General features: G+C 41.2%; 1 protein-coding gene across 2 annotated transcripts; it reads right to left on the reverse strand.

Moving 5' to 3' along the window:
- Nucleotides 1–109: 109 nt before the first annotated feature.
- Nucleotides 110–11,599, reverse strand: patz1 (POZ/BTB and AT hook containing zinc finger 1). Of its 2 annotated transcripts, none has more exons than XM_007254331.4 (5): nucleotides 9,846–11,594; nucleotides 9,159–9,222; nucleotides 8,895–9,066; nucleotides 1,476–3,245; nucleotides 110–1,078 (listed from the first exon to the last, which is right to left on the reverse strand). In XM_007254331.4, the coding sequence occupies exons 1-4, from the start codon at nucleotides 11,171–11,173 to the stop codon at nucleotides 2,788–2,790; spliced, it is 2,022 nt and encodes a 673-aa protein (XP_007254393.3). In that variant the 5' UTR covers nucleotides 11,174–11,594; the 3' UTR covers nucleotides 110–1,078; nucleotides 1,476–2,787. The 2 variants fall into 2 exon arrangements, with proteins under 2 accessions (XP_007254393.3, XP_049335652.1); XM_049479695.1 differs by lacking the exons at nucleotides 110–1,078; nucleotides 1,476–3,245 and adding exons at nucleotides 6,669–7,908; nucleotides 7,945–8,586 and having other exon boundaries at nucleotides 9,846–11,599.
- Nucleotides 11,600–12,386: the final 787 nt, after the last annotated feature.

Below are 12,386 nucleotides of genomic sequence, written 5' to 3' on the forward strand. Positions count from 1 at the left end.
CAACCAACTATGGCACTTACAGGATCCATGCAGTTAGTAGTCCGGTTGCAACAAGTGTGTGATGAGTGAAAACAATACTCCAAAATGATTCTAAATTTTTTTTTTTTTTTTCTCAAATACAATTTTATTTTATACTCATCTCTGTAGCAAATAAACAGAGACACAAAACAGTGTACAAAAACAAACATCAATAGAAAAGTATGCCTATATCCAAATGTCCAAAAATCAATGAAACTCTAGACATAAATTGCAAAGAAACTATTTCTTTGTCAGAGAACAAAGATAGAATCCCAAACATACATACAAATGTACATTTTGTTCTATGTGCATGTCTTTATACAAAAGTGTCACTTTCTCTGTGTACACTGTTCTTAAGACGGTCCTTATAATGACAGATTTTCGCAGTTCACAATCAGTACTGGGAAGGCACTTTGCAACATACGAATATACAAAAATGTAAGCAGAATTTGCGTGCACGCACAAAACGCATAAAAAAAACAGACATACACAGTGACTGAGGAAAGAAAAACACTTCCAGTGACACAATGTCCCACCCAAAATATGAGGCAACAAATAATTATAATAAACCATTAAGCATTGAATTGTCCCCAAGGCCCACTTTCATTCAGCAAATAAAATGAGGAAAGCACTCAATTCAGCCTGCTAGAACTGGAGTCAAGAGACGGTGACTGAACATGAATTAATGATGATCTCTACACTGTCAGATTAATTTTATTAATTTCAGAAACAATCTGCTCGAAAAAAAAGTCAAGCAGAATAGTCAAAGCAACTTAGAAAAATGCTGTCATGAAAAAAGTCTCTTCTCTGTACCTTATATAAAGGTATACTAACCAGAAGGTAAATGCAAAGCAAATTTGACTGTATACCTTCTCAGATTACATATCAACTGTCCAAACCTATGTAGAAACTAAAACCCATACAATGTAATATCTGAAATGAGACATTATTAATGTAATTCATTTTATTAATTACTTATCATTATTTCTTAAAACACCTGGTAGCAGACTGTGCTGCCAGGTATCATATGCCCACAGTAGCAGCATACTGTAGCAGTATACTATACTATACAGCAGGGGTCGGCAATTAAGTTTGGCCGGTGGCGGGAGGGCGCTCTTAAAATGACAAGCAGACATTCAAGGGGGCTGATGTGGGTGAAATCTGTGGACTGACCATTGGGGGCGCTATTAATGATATACCTGTTTGTTAAATAAAAAATAAAAAAAACGGATAAAAAAAAAAAATAACAGAATAAAGAAGCTAGCAGTTATCTAACAGCCCGTGGCTCTATCAAAAAATCTTTAATAAATTTTTCTGTTTTGGAAAATTAAGTTTCTAAATAAAGAGCATTTTTGAGACGGACAGTCCGATTTTTTTTTTCATTATAGTTCAACCTCACGGGCCAGATGTTTCTTGCTTGCGGGCCGCATCTGGCCCGCGGGCTGCCTATTGCCAACCTATGCTATACAGTATACTCCAGTACCTGGAGGATATATTAAATGTGTTGCCATCTGATCTGAAACTAAGGAATACTGACACAATTACTGAAACTCACACACAAAAACAGTTTTTTGATTATGATAACACACCCCAGCACCTGCACAAATAAAAAAAGAAAAAACAAATGTAGGGATTTACCGGTACCAACTTAATATAACTTAGGCTCTTTGCTCAAAGTCGAACACCCATTCCTCCAAGAAGGCCAAGGAAAGCTTATATACAAGGACCCCATTCACATAGATTAAACAAACGAACAATATTGGCCATAGATATATATATACACATTTTTTACGTGTGTGAACATTATACACATGTCATGATAGGAACTCTTAAGTTAAGCAGGAATGTATAGAAACATCATAGAAAAAAATCTGATATATTAAAAAAAAGCCCTCTGATTATATTACATTCTGAAGATAAAGAGACCAGGTGCACACACAAACACACAAAACAATCAAGCTGTCTCTCTCTCACTCACAAACACACCTCACATACACAAAAAAAAAAAAAAAAAAAAAAAAAAACACACATACATACAGAAGCTCTTTTGCGGGCCTCTTGTCAGACATACAGCTCAAAGAAATACCAGCACAGCACAAATCTAAATCTGAACAACTTTATATAAACCATTTCATAAAGAAGACTGGGACACTAATATCAATAAGTTAATAAAATATACTCTTCATTTCTTGCAATATCTTAGTCATACCTGAAATTGGTCCCTGCTGAATATTCAAAACTCACATGCACTGTCATGTAACCCAAAACAATCCTTCTGGCAAGTATCCATGATGCAAAATAAAATTAAAATAAAAGTAGCAATAGCAGGTGTGGATTAAATTTAAGTGATTAATGATGATTAAACTTAATGACTTTAGACAGGCAGGGTTATTGAGATTTTTTTAACCCAATAATCGTCTTAAGTCTAATGATCAGCCTCAGCAGCTGAAAGGTTGTCAAGCAAAAAAATCAAGAATTCAATTGTGTTAACATTAGTCTAACAGCCCAAACCACCAGTGGCTCGACTTAATCTCTGGAACAAACTATGACACAGGAAATGGAGAAGGTAGTTAGCTGAAATCGCGCCAACGAGAAAACAGAATGGAATACATATTGGCAAACATGTACGTTCAAACTGACAAAAACAAGTCGACGGTATGAAACACAAAAGACAAAGTAGTCTACGATGACACTGATGAAAAGTAGAAAAGCAGTAACTCAAACTTGTGGCAGTCCAGAAAGTACAAACATATCTCTTTCACAAGAGAGTCACTTGTCTCCTAAACCCATAACACTGCTCCCAACCTCAGAGTCCACTAGTGAAGAGGCGAAAGCTGATTGGACGATCTGAAACCCAAACGACTCCAGTAGCGACATGTTCTGTTGGGGCGAAAAGGGCGAGCCCAGATCCCCAAGGCTGGACCCCGTCCCACTGTGTTTCTTATGCACCCGCTGGTGGTGCTTGTTGAGGTAAGACTTTGTGCGGAAGGTCTGGCCACATTCGCCACAGGCAAACTTCTTTTCTGGGTCCGTTTTTTGCTTGGAGCTGCAGGGTGTCGCCGCTGGGCCATCAGCCTCCCCATTGAAGATCAGAGAAGTCACCTCTAGTTCCTCACCTTCTGCTTTATGCTCGTGCTTCAGCTCTGTCCCGTTCGAGAGTTCCCCAAACGCAGCGTCTGAACCATCAGAATCCTGATGGTGGCATTTCCCAGCATTCTCCTGCCCGTCTGAGGTAAACACAGAGTGGGGAGGGGAAGGGCGGGGCAGGATAAATGAGAGACAGAAGAATACAGGGAGAGACAAGAAGAACCTCACATTAGGCCAGATATACACATATTTCTTACAGAATAAATTAAACTTGTTTTTTTAAACCGTACAGTTACTGAAACAATGAGAATTGATGAAAGGCAGTGAGACAAGGAATGAGGCCCATTTGTAATTCAGCCAAGGAAGTAACAACAGAACTTTAAAAGAGAGATTTTAATGTATGTAACTAATATAAATATTGACCGAATATAAACCAAAGCAAATTGACTGCATTTCTACTGATCAATTTTTGAATATCAAGAACATGAAGAGATTAAGGAAGAAAAAAAATTGACTCCAACGACCACAGGCCTTTTAACTTGCCTTTGCTTAGAATTGACCATATGTCCTCTAGAAATACTGATGAGGATACTGCCCAGTCCTTTTGAATTTGTATGTATCATTCATTTACCATTATAGCATTTATCAGGAGGCTCTAAACAAGAAAAAAATAAAAGAAAAGGCTAGAGAGTAAAAATATCTTTACACTAAGAGCCTAAATGCAAGTCATGATTTTCTTATCAAATATTAATAAACTCAGGACAAAGAGTCTCAGTTTTTTTTTTTTACTTCTCTGTCTCGAGCAAACAATCTGTAAATAAATATCTACTGCCTACACAGTCTATAATATATTACCATATCTGTAGAAAATTAACAGTATAAACCAAAGGCCACTGAATACAATATGAACACAATGTTAGAGACAACAGTAAACTGAAGGATGTACAGCATGGACTTCCACAGATGCGAACTTTCGGTTTAAGGATTAACCTTGTGTTCTTTAACTCACTGGCATTTCAGAATGTACACAATGGGCTCTTAACAGGAAATCTTTCATGCCTTTATTACTTCAAAGCAATTATCATTTTAATACTACACCACTGACTGTAGAAAACATGTCCACCTGTGTGCCAAAGTCTAGGCAGCCGACCCTGGTATGCCAGCCTCCTTCAACCAGAACAAGCATTTCAGATGCAATGTAATGCTTTTACAGTTTTACAAGTTTTCGTACAGAATCAGAGTACTGGAGCTCAGTTGTTTGCTGCTGGGACTAACCATGGATATTACAGTTCAACTGAACCCTCAAGCTGCTGTAAAAGACCAAGTACGCACCAGTGACTTCTGGAAAAAAATAAACAAATAAATAAATAACTATTGTTAAAATGTTTTTAGGATCTGGTGCAGACCAGAAATTAATGAGAGCACTGGACATAACAGAGTTCACGTACTACAGAGTCCATCACATCTAACTACACTATTGGTCATTTTACACTTAAATCAGACGCACCGTATTCTGTACAGTTGTGTCTGTTAATGCAACTGCAGCAAAGCAGAACATGATCAATAACAAATCAGCTACTACATGTAATGCAGACGGTCTGTTTCAGCCTAGGTGGTCAATTATTTCTAAAGGTAACTTCTCCTTCGTACTGTATAGCAGAATAACATTTTAAAAACGTTCTGGGGAAAAAAAACTGTTGGAATGAGACAGCTATACATCAAGCTGCAACCAGTCAGCAGGGGTGCTAGACCGTGCTTTCCACAGTCTTTGTGCTACACAATACAGGACGAGATGCAAATACAAAAGATAACACTTCTGTATTTTAAACAAAATACTTGCTAAAAGAAACAAGGCAATGTGTGTGTATTTAATCGTCTTAAAGGTTTGCATCAAGCTATTAGAAACATGTTGGTATGTGTTTAACCTCCTTTGGCCTTTAGAACAGAATGAATTATAATAGGTGTGAATTTGAGGAGGGGCTAGAATCCTTTTGCATTGTTAGTGTACTAAGCGTAGGCATTATGTCACAAATATCGTCAAGGCAAGTGTATCATATGTTGTGCATCACTACTTTATAAAATGAGAAAGAACAAAGGTAATTCAAATTAAAAATCTGACATGAGAAAAAAATTTACAAAAACTTTAAAGATATAAAACATTTAGCAAAAGTAAAAAAATAAGTCAATTAAACTGCCAAAAGGGAAGCTTTTCAAGATTGGATTAAAACTGTGTTGGGCTCTTCTAACTGTAACTGGTAGTCTCTAATGGTCTGAGAAATACATTTAGCTTCTAACACTGCAGCGTATTAGATGAATACGCTAGTCTCACGCCACACGATTAAGCTAAACAACAAGTAAATTAGTGAAAAATAAAGACATAAAACTGTTTCTCGCTGTCTGGTTAGACATCGACAAGTCTTCAGCCTTGTTTATGTAAAGTTACGAAATTTTAGTACTTGCTTTAACATGACTGCTAATGCTACGATCACAGCACAGCTGTGATGAGGTATCCTATGATCTTGTGGTATCTCACTAGGGATGGATGGATACCATTTTTTTTCAACAGAGTACAATTATGTGTTTTTTTTTGTACTTGCCAATACAGATACCAATACCTACTTAGAATTAAGCAATCAGGAGCATTACATAATAGTGTAGTTGTTAGTATAATGAAGGGAAGGGATGAACTTGGTCAGGAACAATTTTTAGATACTCAATATCATTTAAATGTTGTTTGGTTGGTTCTCCAGTTTGTGCCAAGAAATCCTTCCCCATACCAGCCCACTGTCCTCACCAGTCTGTGCAGATAATATCATGCATTGCTAGGTTTTCAGCATCTTACCACAATAGAGTCTAATACAATAGGAATAAGAATTACTTGGATTCCCGTTCAACAATGCTTTACTAGTCTGTGCTGACTTTTTCTTGACTACTACATTATATATATATATATATATATATATATATATATAAAGAAAATTGCAATAAATAATAACACAATTGTAGTATATTGTAGACTCTAATGTTAGGATTGTTTTCAGCAGCGATGGCATCCTTCAGTTGGATACCTTCTGCAGTTGTTGGAAGGGATAACATAAAAAATCTGCCTGAATATCTTTAACACCTGTTTAAAGACCTCCAAATACATGAAATAAGACCACGCATTTTGCCCACTGCCACCTGTGCCATTGATTTCATTAAATTTGGAATGTTACCCAATAAATAGGCCACTTGTAATAGTTGTTTTAATGATCAGGAACACTGATACATCAGCTGGAGCAGCCTACATCCTCTCTTGTGTAAGCAGCAATTGTCTCGTCCCATGCCCACCCTCCAGCCGGCCCATACTGACCTGCCAGAGGCCCATGGAGCGGGAAGCCTGGTGCTCCAGCAGAGCGGCACTCCCAGAAATAGGGAGTCGTCCCTGGCTTGCCTAGGAGCAACTCAGGCTGCAAACCAAGGGCAGGCGGGCCTGGCTGGGGGAGAACCGGAGGCCCAGAAAGCCCCCGAAACGACCCTTCTGTCTCAGGAAAGGTAACCAGGAGCCGACGACTGGCGCAAAGGTCTACACCATCACCCCAAGAATGGAGAGAGGAGGCGAGGTGCAGAGACAGAAGGAGAGACAGAGATGCCAGGGGGGAGGATTCACAGTCAGTTTAGTCGGAATGATGATTAACTTCACATCATCTCGTGCTCATCAAAGCTTGAATTTCGGACCCATCAAGTACAATGCACACTCAGCCTGAGTAAGATCATCACAGGTGAATGAATCTTTTTCCTTCATTACTTGCCAAGCCTGCAGACATATTGTTGGAGTCCATCTTAAGATAATTGATGACTGTTTTACTGATGTAGAATACCATTTCTATCTTCAAATAAATCCCCTAAACTAGTCAAGATAATAATAAATATAACCACACCAACACATACTTCCCACATCAGAACTTTTACTTGTATTGTAAAATGAACTTGTTTAATTTTGGTGAAGGTGTGGGGTTTACGTACTAAACTGGCAACTCAAACTAAAATGTTCTAACAGTCTACTGAAGGACTACCTTTTCTTTTTCTTCTTACTATTATTGCTTATTTTAGTAGTCTTATCAGCACTAATGTTTAAACATACCAAACATCACAGTACAAAGAAAATTCTTCTGTCCCTAAAAAATGATCCCAACAACAACAACAATGTAAACACTTGGCCACATGGATCTCATAAACAACCATTTCAGTCCAAATTCTTCCTCTCCAAAATCCTCTCAGCATACCCCAACAACAGGCTGCTGGTTTCAATGGCAATAATTGTTCGAAAAAAGGTCCATTTAATCTCAAATAATGACAAAAGATGCAGAGCTACATTGGCACATGCATTAATGAAAGTTGCTAAGGAAACATTTGTTTAGCCAGCATGAGATGGAAATGACAGAAAGCAATAGACTAATGCCATGCTAACATGAACAGCAATATAAAAGGTCCGGCTTCCATTCTACACAAAACTGGTAGGGCTGCAACTATGATTAATTTTTTACACTATGGAAACAGCAACCAATGATATTTATTTCTGAATGGATGATACTGAAAGGTCAGACACAGGTATCTGAGTTATTGGACTAAGTTAGAGTTGAAATTGATAAGGCAGGAAGACTAAATGGGCTTCCAAACAGAACATTGCAGCCTTACTCGAATGTGCACTTTGACTTACACAGCACAAGCCAACTGCAGTGGTACATGTGGATACATGCAGTGTGGGCAGACAGGTCAGCCAGCTTTTATTTGTTATTCCAATATATTCCTCAAAATTCAAGTCTATAATGCAAGCTATTGCTTTTGTCCGATCAAAACCGACTTTATATGAATTTTGTGTGGAATCTTTCACTGAAATACAAAACAATGTGCACTAAATCAAAGCCAAACAGATCACTTTCCATATGCTAAAATGAGAACGAATATGAAGGGGGACAATCATTGGAATTTGTTAGCCTTAATTCTAACCACAAACTCTTCATATCTGATTCAATGATGTGATGTTATCTTAATCACAGCAATAGATATGACTCCTATTTTTATATCAATGTTTCAATAAAGCTACAAAAATAAAAGCTTAGCTTTAGCTGTATAGGCAAAATTTGCTGAACATGTGACCATTTTTTTACATAATAAAAAAAGAATAATGGAAATAAGCTGCAGTGACAACTTAACGCAAAAGTCTGAACCGTGCATGTATGAGTGTTTGTAAGTGTATACACAAGCAGATGCAGTATTTAGCAGCAGGGTGAAAGAGCAAGTGAGCGACAAGGACGCTGTGGGGAGAGGCTTGCTTGCCTTCCACTGCGCACTGGCGTCCAGAGCTGTAGGGAGTGCCGTTGTGTGTCTGCGGCCCATTGGCCCGCGGCTCTAGGAACTGATGAGCTGTGGAAGGAGGGAGCATGGAGGAGCCATGGTGCGTTTTTACATGTACCTTTAGGTAGGACGCAGTAGAAAAACCTGAGACCATTGTAGGAGCAAGAAGCAAAACAAAAGAAAGAAGAAAAAAATAGAACAAGCAGAGATTTGTTTTACATCCATATGTTTTACGTACGGTAATCCAAACATTAGTCTGAAAAAAGTCAGAACAGTGTGATTGCCTTCTGCTGGATAAATTAACTGTCAACCAATCTCACATCACATCGTCTTCTATATATAAACACATCTACTATGCATGTGAAATTATTAAAGATTAAGTTCACCTTTTTTCTGAAGAGAAAAAGGGAAACCTTGGGAAACGATGAATTGTTGTGGCTATAAGGATTTACCTTTATTGCATATGTTGCAGTAGTTGTGAGGTCCATCGCTGTGTTTCTTCAGGTGGTCTGTCATGTAGGCAGCCCGTAAGAACTTTCCACATACTTGGCATGGTATTTTATCCTCATGGCATGCCAGGTGTGATCGAAGACGATCCCTTGTTGCAAATGATGCATTGCAAATCTTTAAAATAGAATGAGAAAATGCATGATGTGAACCTTTTAAAAAACACATTTCTTTTTCAAACTCTTTAAGCATTGTTATATAATTCTTACCTGGCATTTATGAGGTCTTTCTGTTGTGTGTACCTGTTTTATATGTCCATTTAGGTGATCTGGCCTGCAGAGAACACAGTTTTTATTAATTTGTCATTATTTGCAACAAACACATATTAAACTGGATCTAGACCAATTGCCTGTTCCTACAAACATCTAACATTTTATCAGTCAGTGACATATGCTGCAAATAATGTATACTGATGTATGTATATAATGTATATAAAAGGTATTGAATGGTATAGTAAGGTGCATTAAATACAAAATTCGGTTGGCTGCCTAAAGGCAACACTACAGCATGGAGGGTTTTTTTTTTTTTTTTTATACAAAATAATTCCACGTATTCCTGTGTACTTTTAATGTCTTTAATATTAAATGTTCCATAGCCAAAATGAAACACACTGAATGAGAAGAGGTGTGTCCAAACTATGACTGGTACGTTAAACTGATATTGAATTGTTGGCCATGTCTTTTTTATAGTGTTATATTGTGTGTAGTTTTTCTTGTTCAACTATATTTCCCATAAATACCAAAAGGTTGGACTCTAAGTCTAAATGTGCTCATATGCAGTGTGTGTGTGTTTTAATACAACTTAATAAAACAAACCTTCTCCCCCTGCATGGGAACAACAGGTAGGTAACCTAGCAGTTTAACCTAAAATGTTTCACCTGACAGGACTAGACTCACCTGGAGAAGCCCTTCCCGCAGCTCTGACACACGTAGGGTTTTCCCACGGAGCCGTCGTGAGAGCGGACGTGGTAAGACATCCTGTCCTTACGCTTGAAGCGCAGGCCGCACACGGGGCAAGCGTACGGCTTCTCCCCGGAATGTGACAGCTTGTGCCGGTTGAGGTGGTACACGTCTCTGAAGACTTTCCCGCAGAGATCGCAGCCCACATGCCTGCGCGTCCGCTCCCGCTTGCGGTGGCCGTCGGCGGCGCTGTGTGGTGGTGGTGGTGGTGGTGGCGGCGGGGGCAGCCCGTTTTCGTGCGGCCCTGCTTGTGTGTGGATCACCTGCGGGGCGACCGCTGGGGCCAGGTCCGCGGGGGGGACCAGCAGCTCTCTTCCTGCTCCTCCTCCACCACCACCACCACTGATACCTCCGCCACCGAAAGCTCCGTGCTCCGCCTCGTGGCTCCGCAGTTGAGCCGCGTCTGTAAACATCTTCCCGCAGATGGAGCATGCTAACAGCCCTTCGCTTTCGTTAGCATCGCCGTGGTGAGTGTTATTATTGTTGCCATAGTCGGAGGAAGCAGCAGTCGGTTCTTTCTTCGGCCTCCCCCTGCCTCGTTTAGAGCCCGGAGAAGCCTCGCCGTTGACGGGGTTTCTTCCCGAGACGAGGTGTAACGGAGACACGGGTACGGGTGGCCTGCTAGCCGGCAGCATAGCCGCGAGGGAGCCGTCGCTAGCAGCTCCCGCATCTCCGACAACGTCGTCCCGGTCAACAACAACGCACCGCGGGGGCCCGGGATCAGCGAACACGGCGCCGTTAGCCACGTCCAATAAATGCGGCGGGTTTGACAGGTCGTGGTTGGCGGCGCGGGGAAAGCTGTGCTCCCCTCCGCCTCCTCCTCCTCCCCGCGAAGGAGGGACGAGAATCTGCACGTTGGACTGCTTGATCACCTCCTGGCATATCTCGATGACGGAGCGCATGAGCAGGAACTTGGCAGCCGTCATGAGCTCCGGAAAGCACTCGAGGCGCACCACGATCCGCGAGGTGTACGCGAAGTCCAGGATGTCGCGGAAAACTTTGGGGTTTATGGTGTGCATCTCCAGCTCCTTGCCCTCGCCGTCGTCGCCCTCCGCCGGACAGCTGAACACCGACTCGAAGTACTCGCTGCATGCCGCCAGCACGGCCTTGTGCGCGGGGAAGCTCTCCTCGCCGACGCGCAGGATCACGTCGCAGAACCTGCCTCCATCTTTTCTCTGGCTGTTAAGGTTGTGGAGCATCTCGGCGCTGTGCTTGCTCACCTGGTACGTGTAGGAGGAATTCCACGGCTGCTCGGTCCTCTCCATACCGCCCGCGTTCAGACAGCGAACACCTAATGCATAGGACAAAGCGCTGCGAGAAACCAGCCGGCGCCCAGGCTGAAGACAAACCCGACAAAAACAGCGTTTTTTCCTTTCTAACGGCGAGCACCCCTCTCCGCTTTAGCATCTAACATGTTAGCAAGGCGAAAAAATGGCAGCCCCCCAGCTTCCTGTGAACTTTACCCTTTATTTGGAGGGGGGGGGGGTGTCCGTCCTTGTTTTGTTTTCTCGCCCGCAGGGAAAAATGAATGAATTCGCTTCGTGTCAGTGCCGCGCACACCCGGCGCGCTTTGCCCGCGTTAGCGGCTCCTTCGCTCAATCGGAATAAAGCTTTATACTCTACGTTTTTTACACATTGTTCATCTTCCTGGTTTCTAAACCCCCCCCGCCCGCCGGGCCGTTATGAATTCACATCCTTGTTTTCCAGTGAGCCCCCTCCCCCTTTCACACCCCTCCCCCCTAAAGAAGAAGAAAAAAAAAAAATAGATGAGTACACCACCATTATCCGCTACAGTCACCGCGCGGCGTGGCAGCACTTTGTGCGCACTTTAAACCACGTCAGGTAGAGTTAGCGTTAGTTAAGCTGTTTGTGTTACGGTACAGACACTGTCTGGGAAAGGTGTGGGACAGATATGTGGCGTTCAGTTCAGCGAAGCTCTCAGGCTCTAAGCCCCAGACTCCGCCCCCCCCCCCCCCCCCCGTGATCTCGATGAGGGAGAAAAACAAACCGACCCCCCCTCCCTCCTCAGTGCTCCGGCTCTCAGACACCCAGCTAAAGCAGAACAAATCCTCTACACACCGTTCCACTTTCTACATGTGCTATAAATTGTCTGGTACGTCCAAGTTACACCAAACAGCTCGTCTGACCTGTTGGAGCAACAAAATAAACTGCATTCATCTTCATTTTATATATATATATATAAATATATATATATAAATATAAAACCTACACATCTATACTTGTTAATTAGTTCACAAACCGTAACGCTCACACAAAAGTGATCTTAAAATTAATCTGACAGTGGGCCTAATAAGTGTGGCTTCTGTACACACACTTGAAGTGCTGAAACTAGGGCTAAAGTCTATTTTTTTATATATATATTTGAGATGTATACAAAACAAAAATCCATCCTGTTTATGCTGGGAGGTTAATCGAATTACTGTTTAAAAAAAAAAAAAAAAAAAACACATACACTAC

Source organism: Astyanax mexicanus, chromosome 5, assembly GCF_023375975.1.
Source record: "Astyanax mexicanus isolate ESR-SI-001 chromosome 5, AstMex3_surface, whole genome shotgun sequence".
NCBI lineage: Eukaryota > Metazoa > Chordata > Actinopteri > Characiformes > Acestrorhamphidae > Astyanax > Astyanax mexicanus.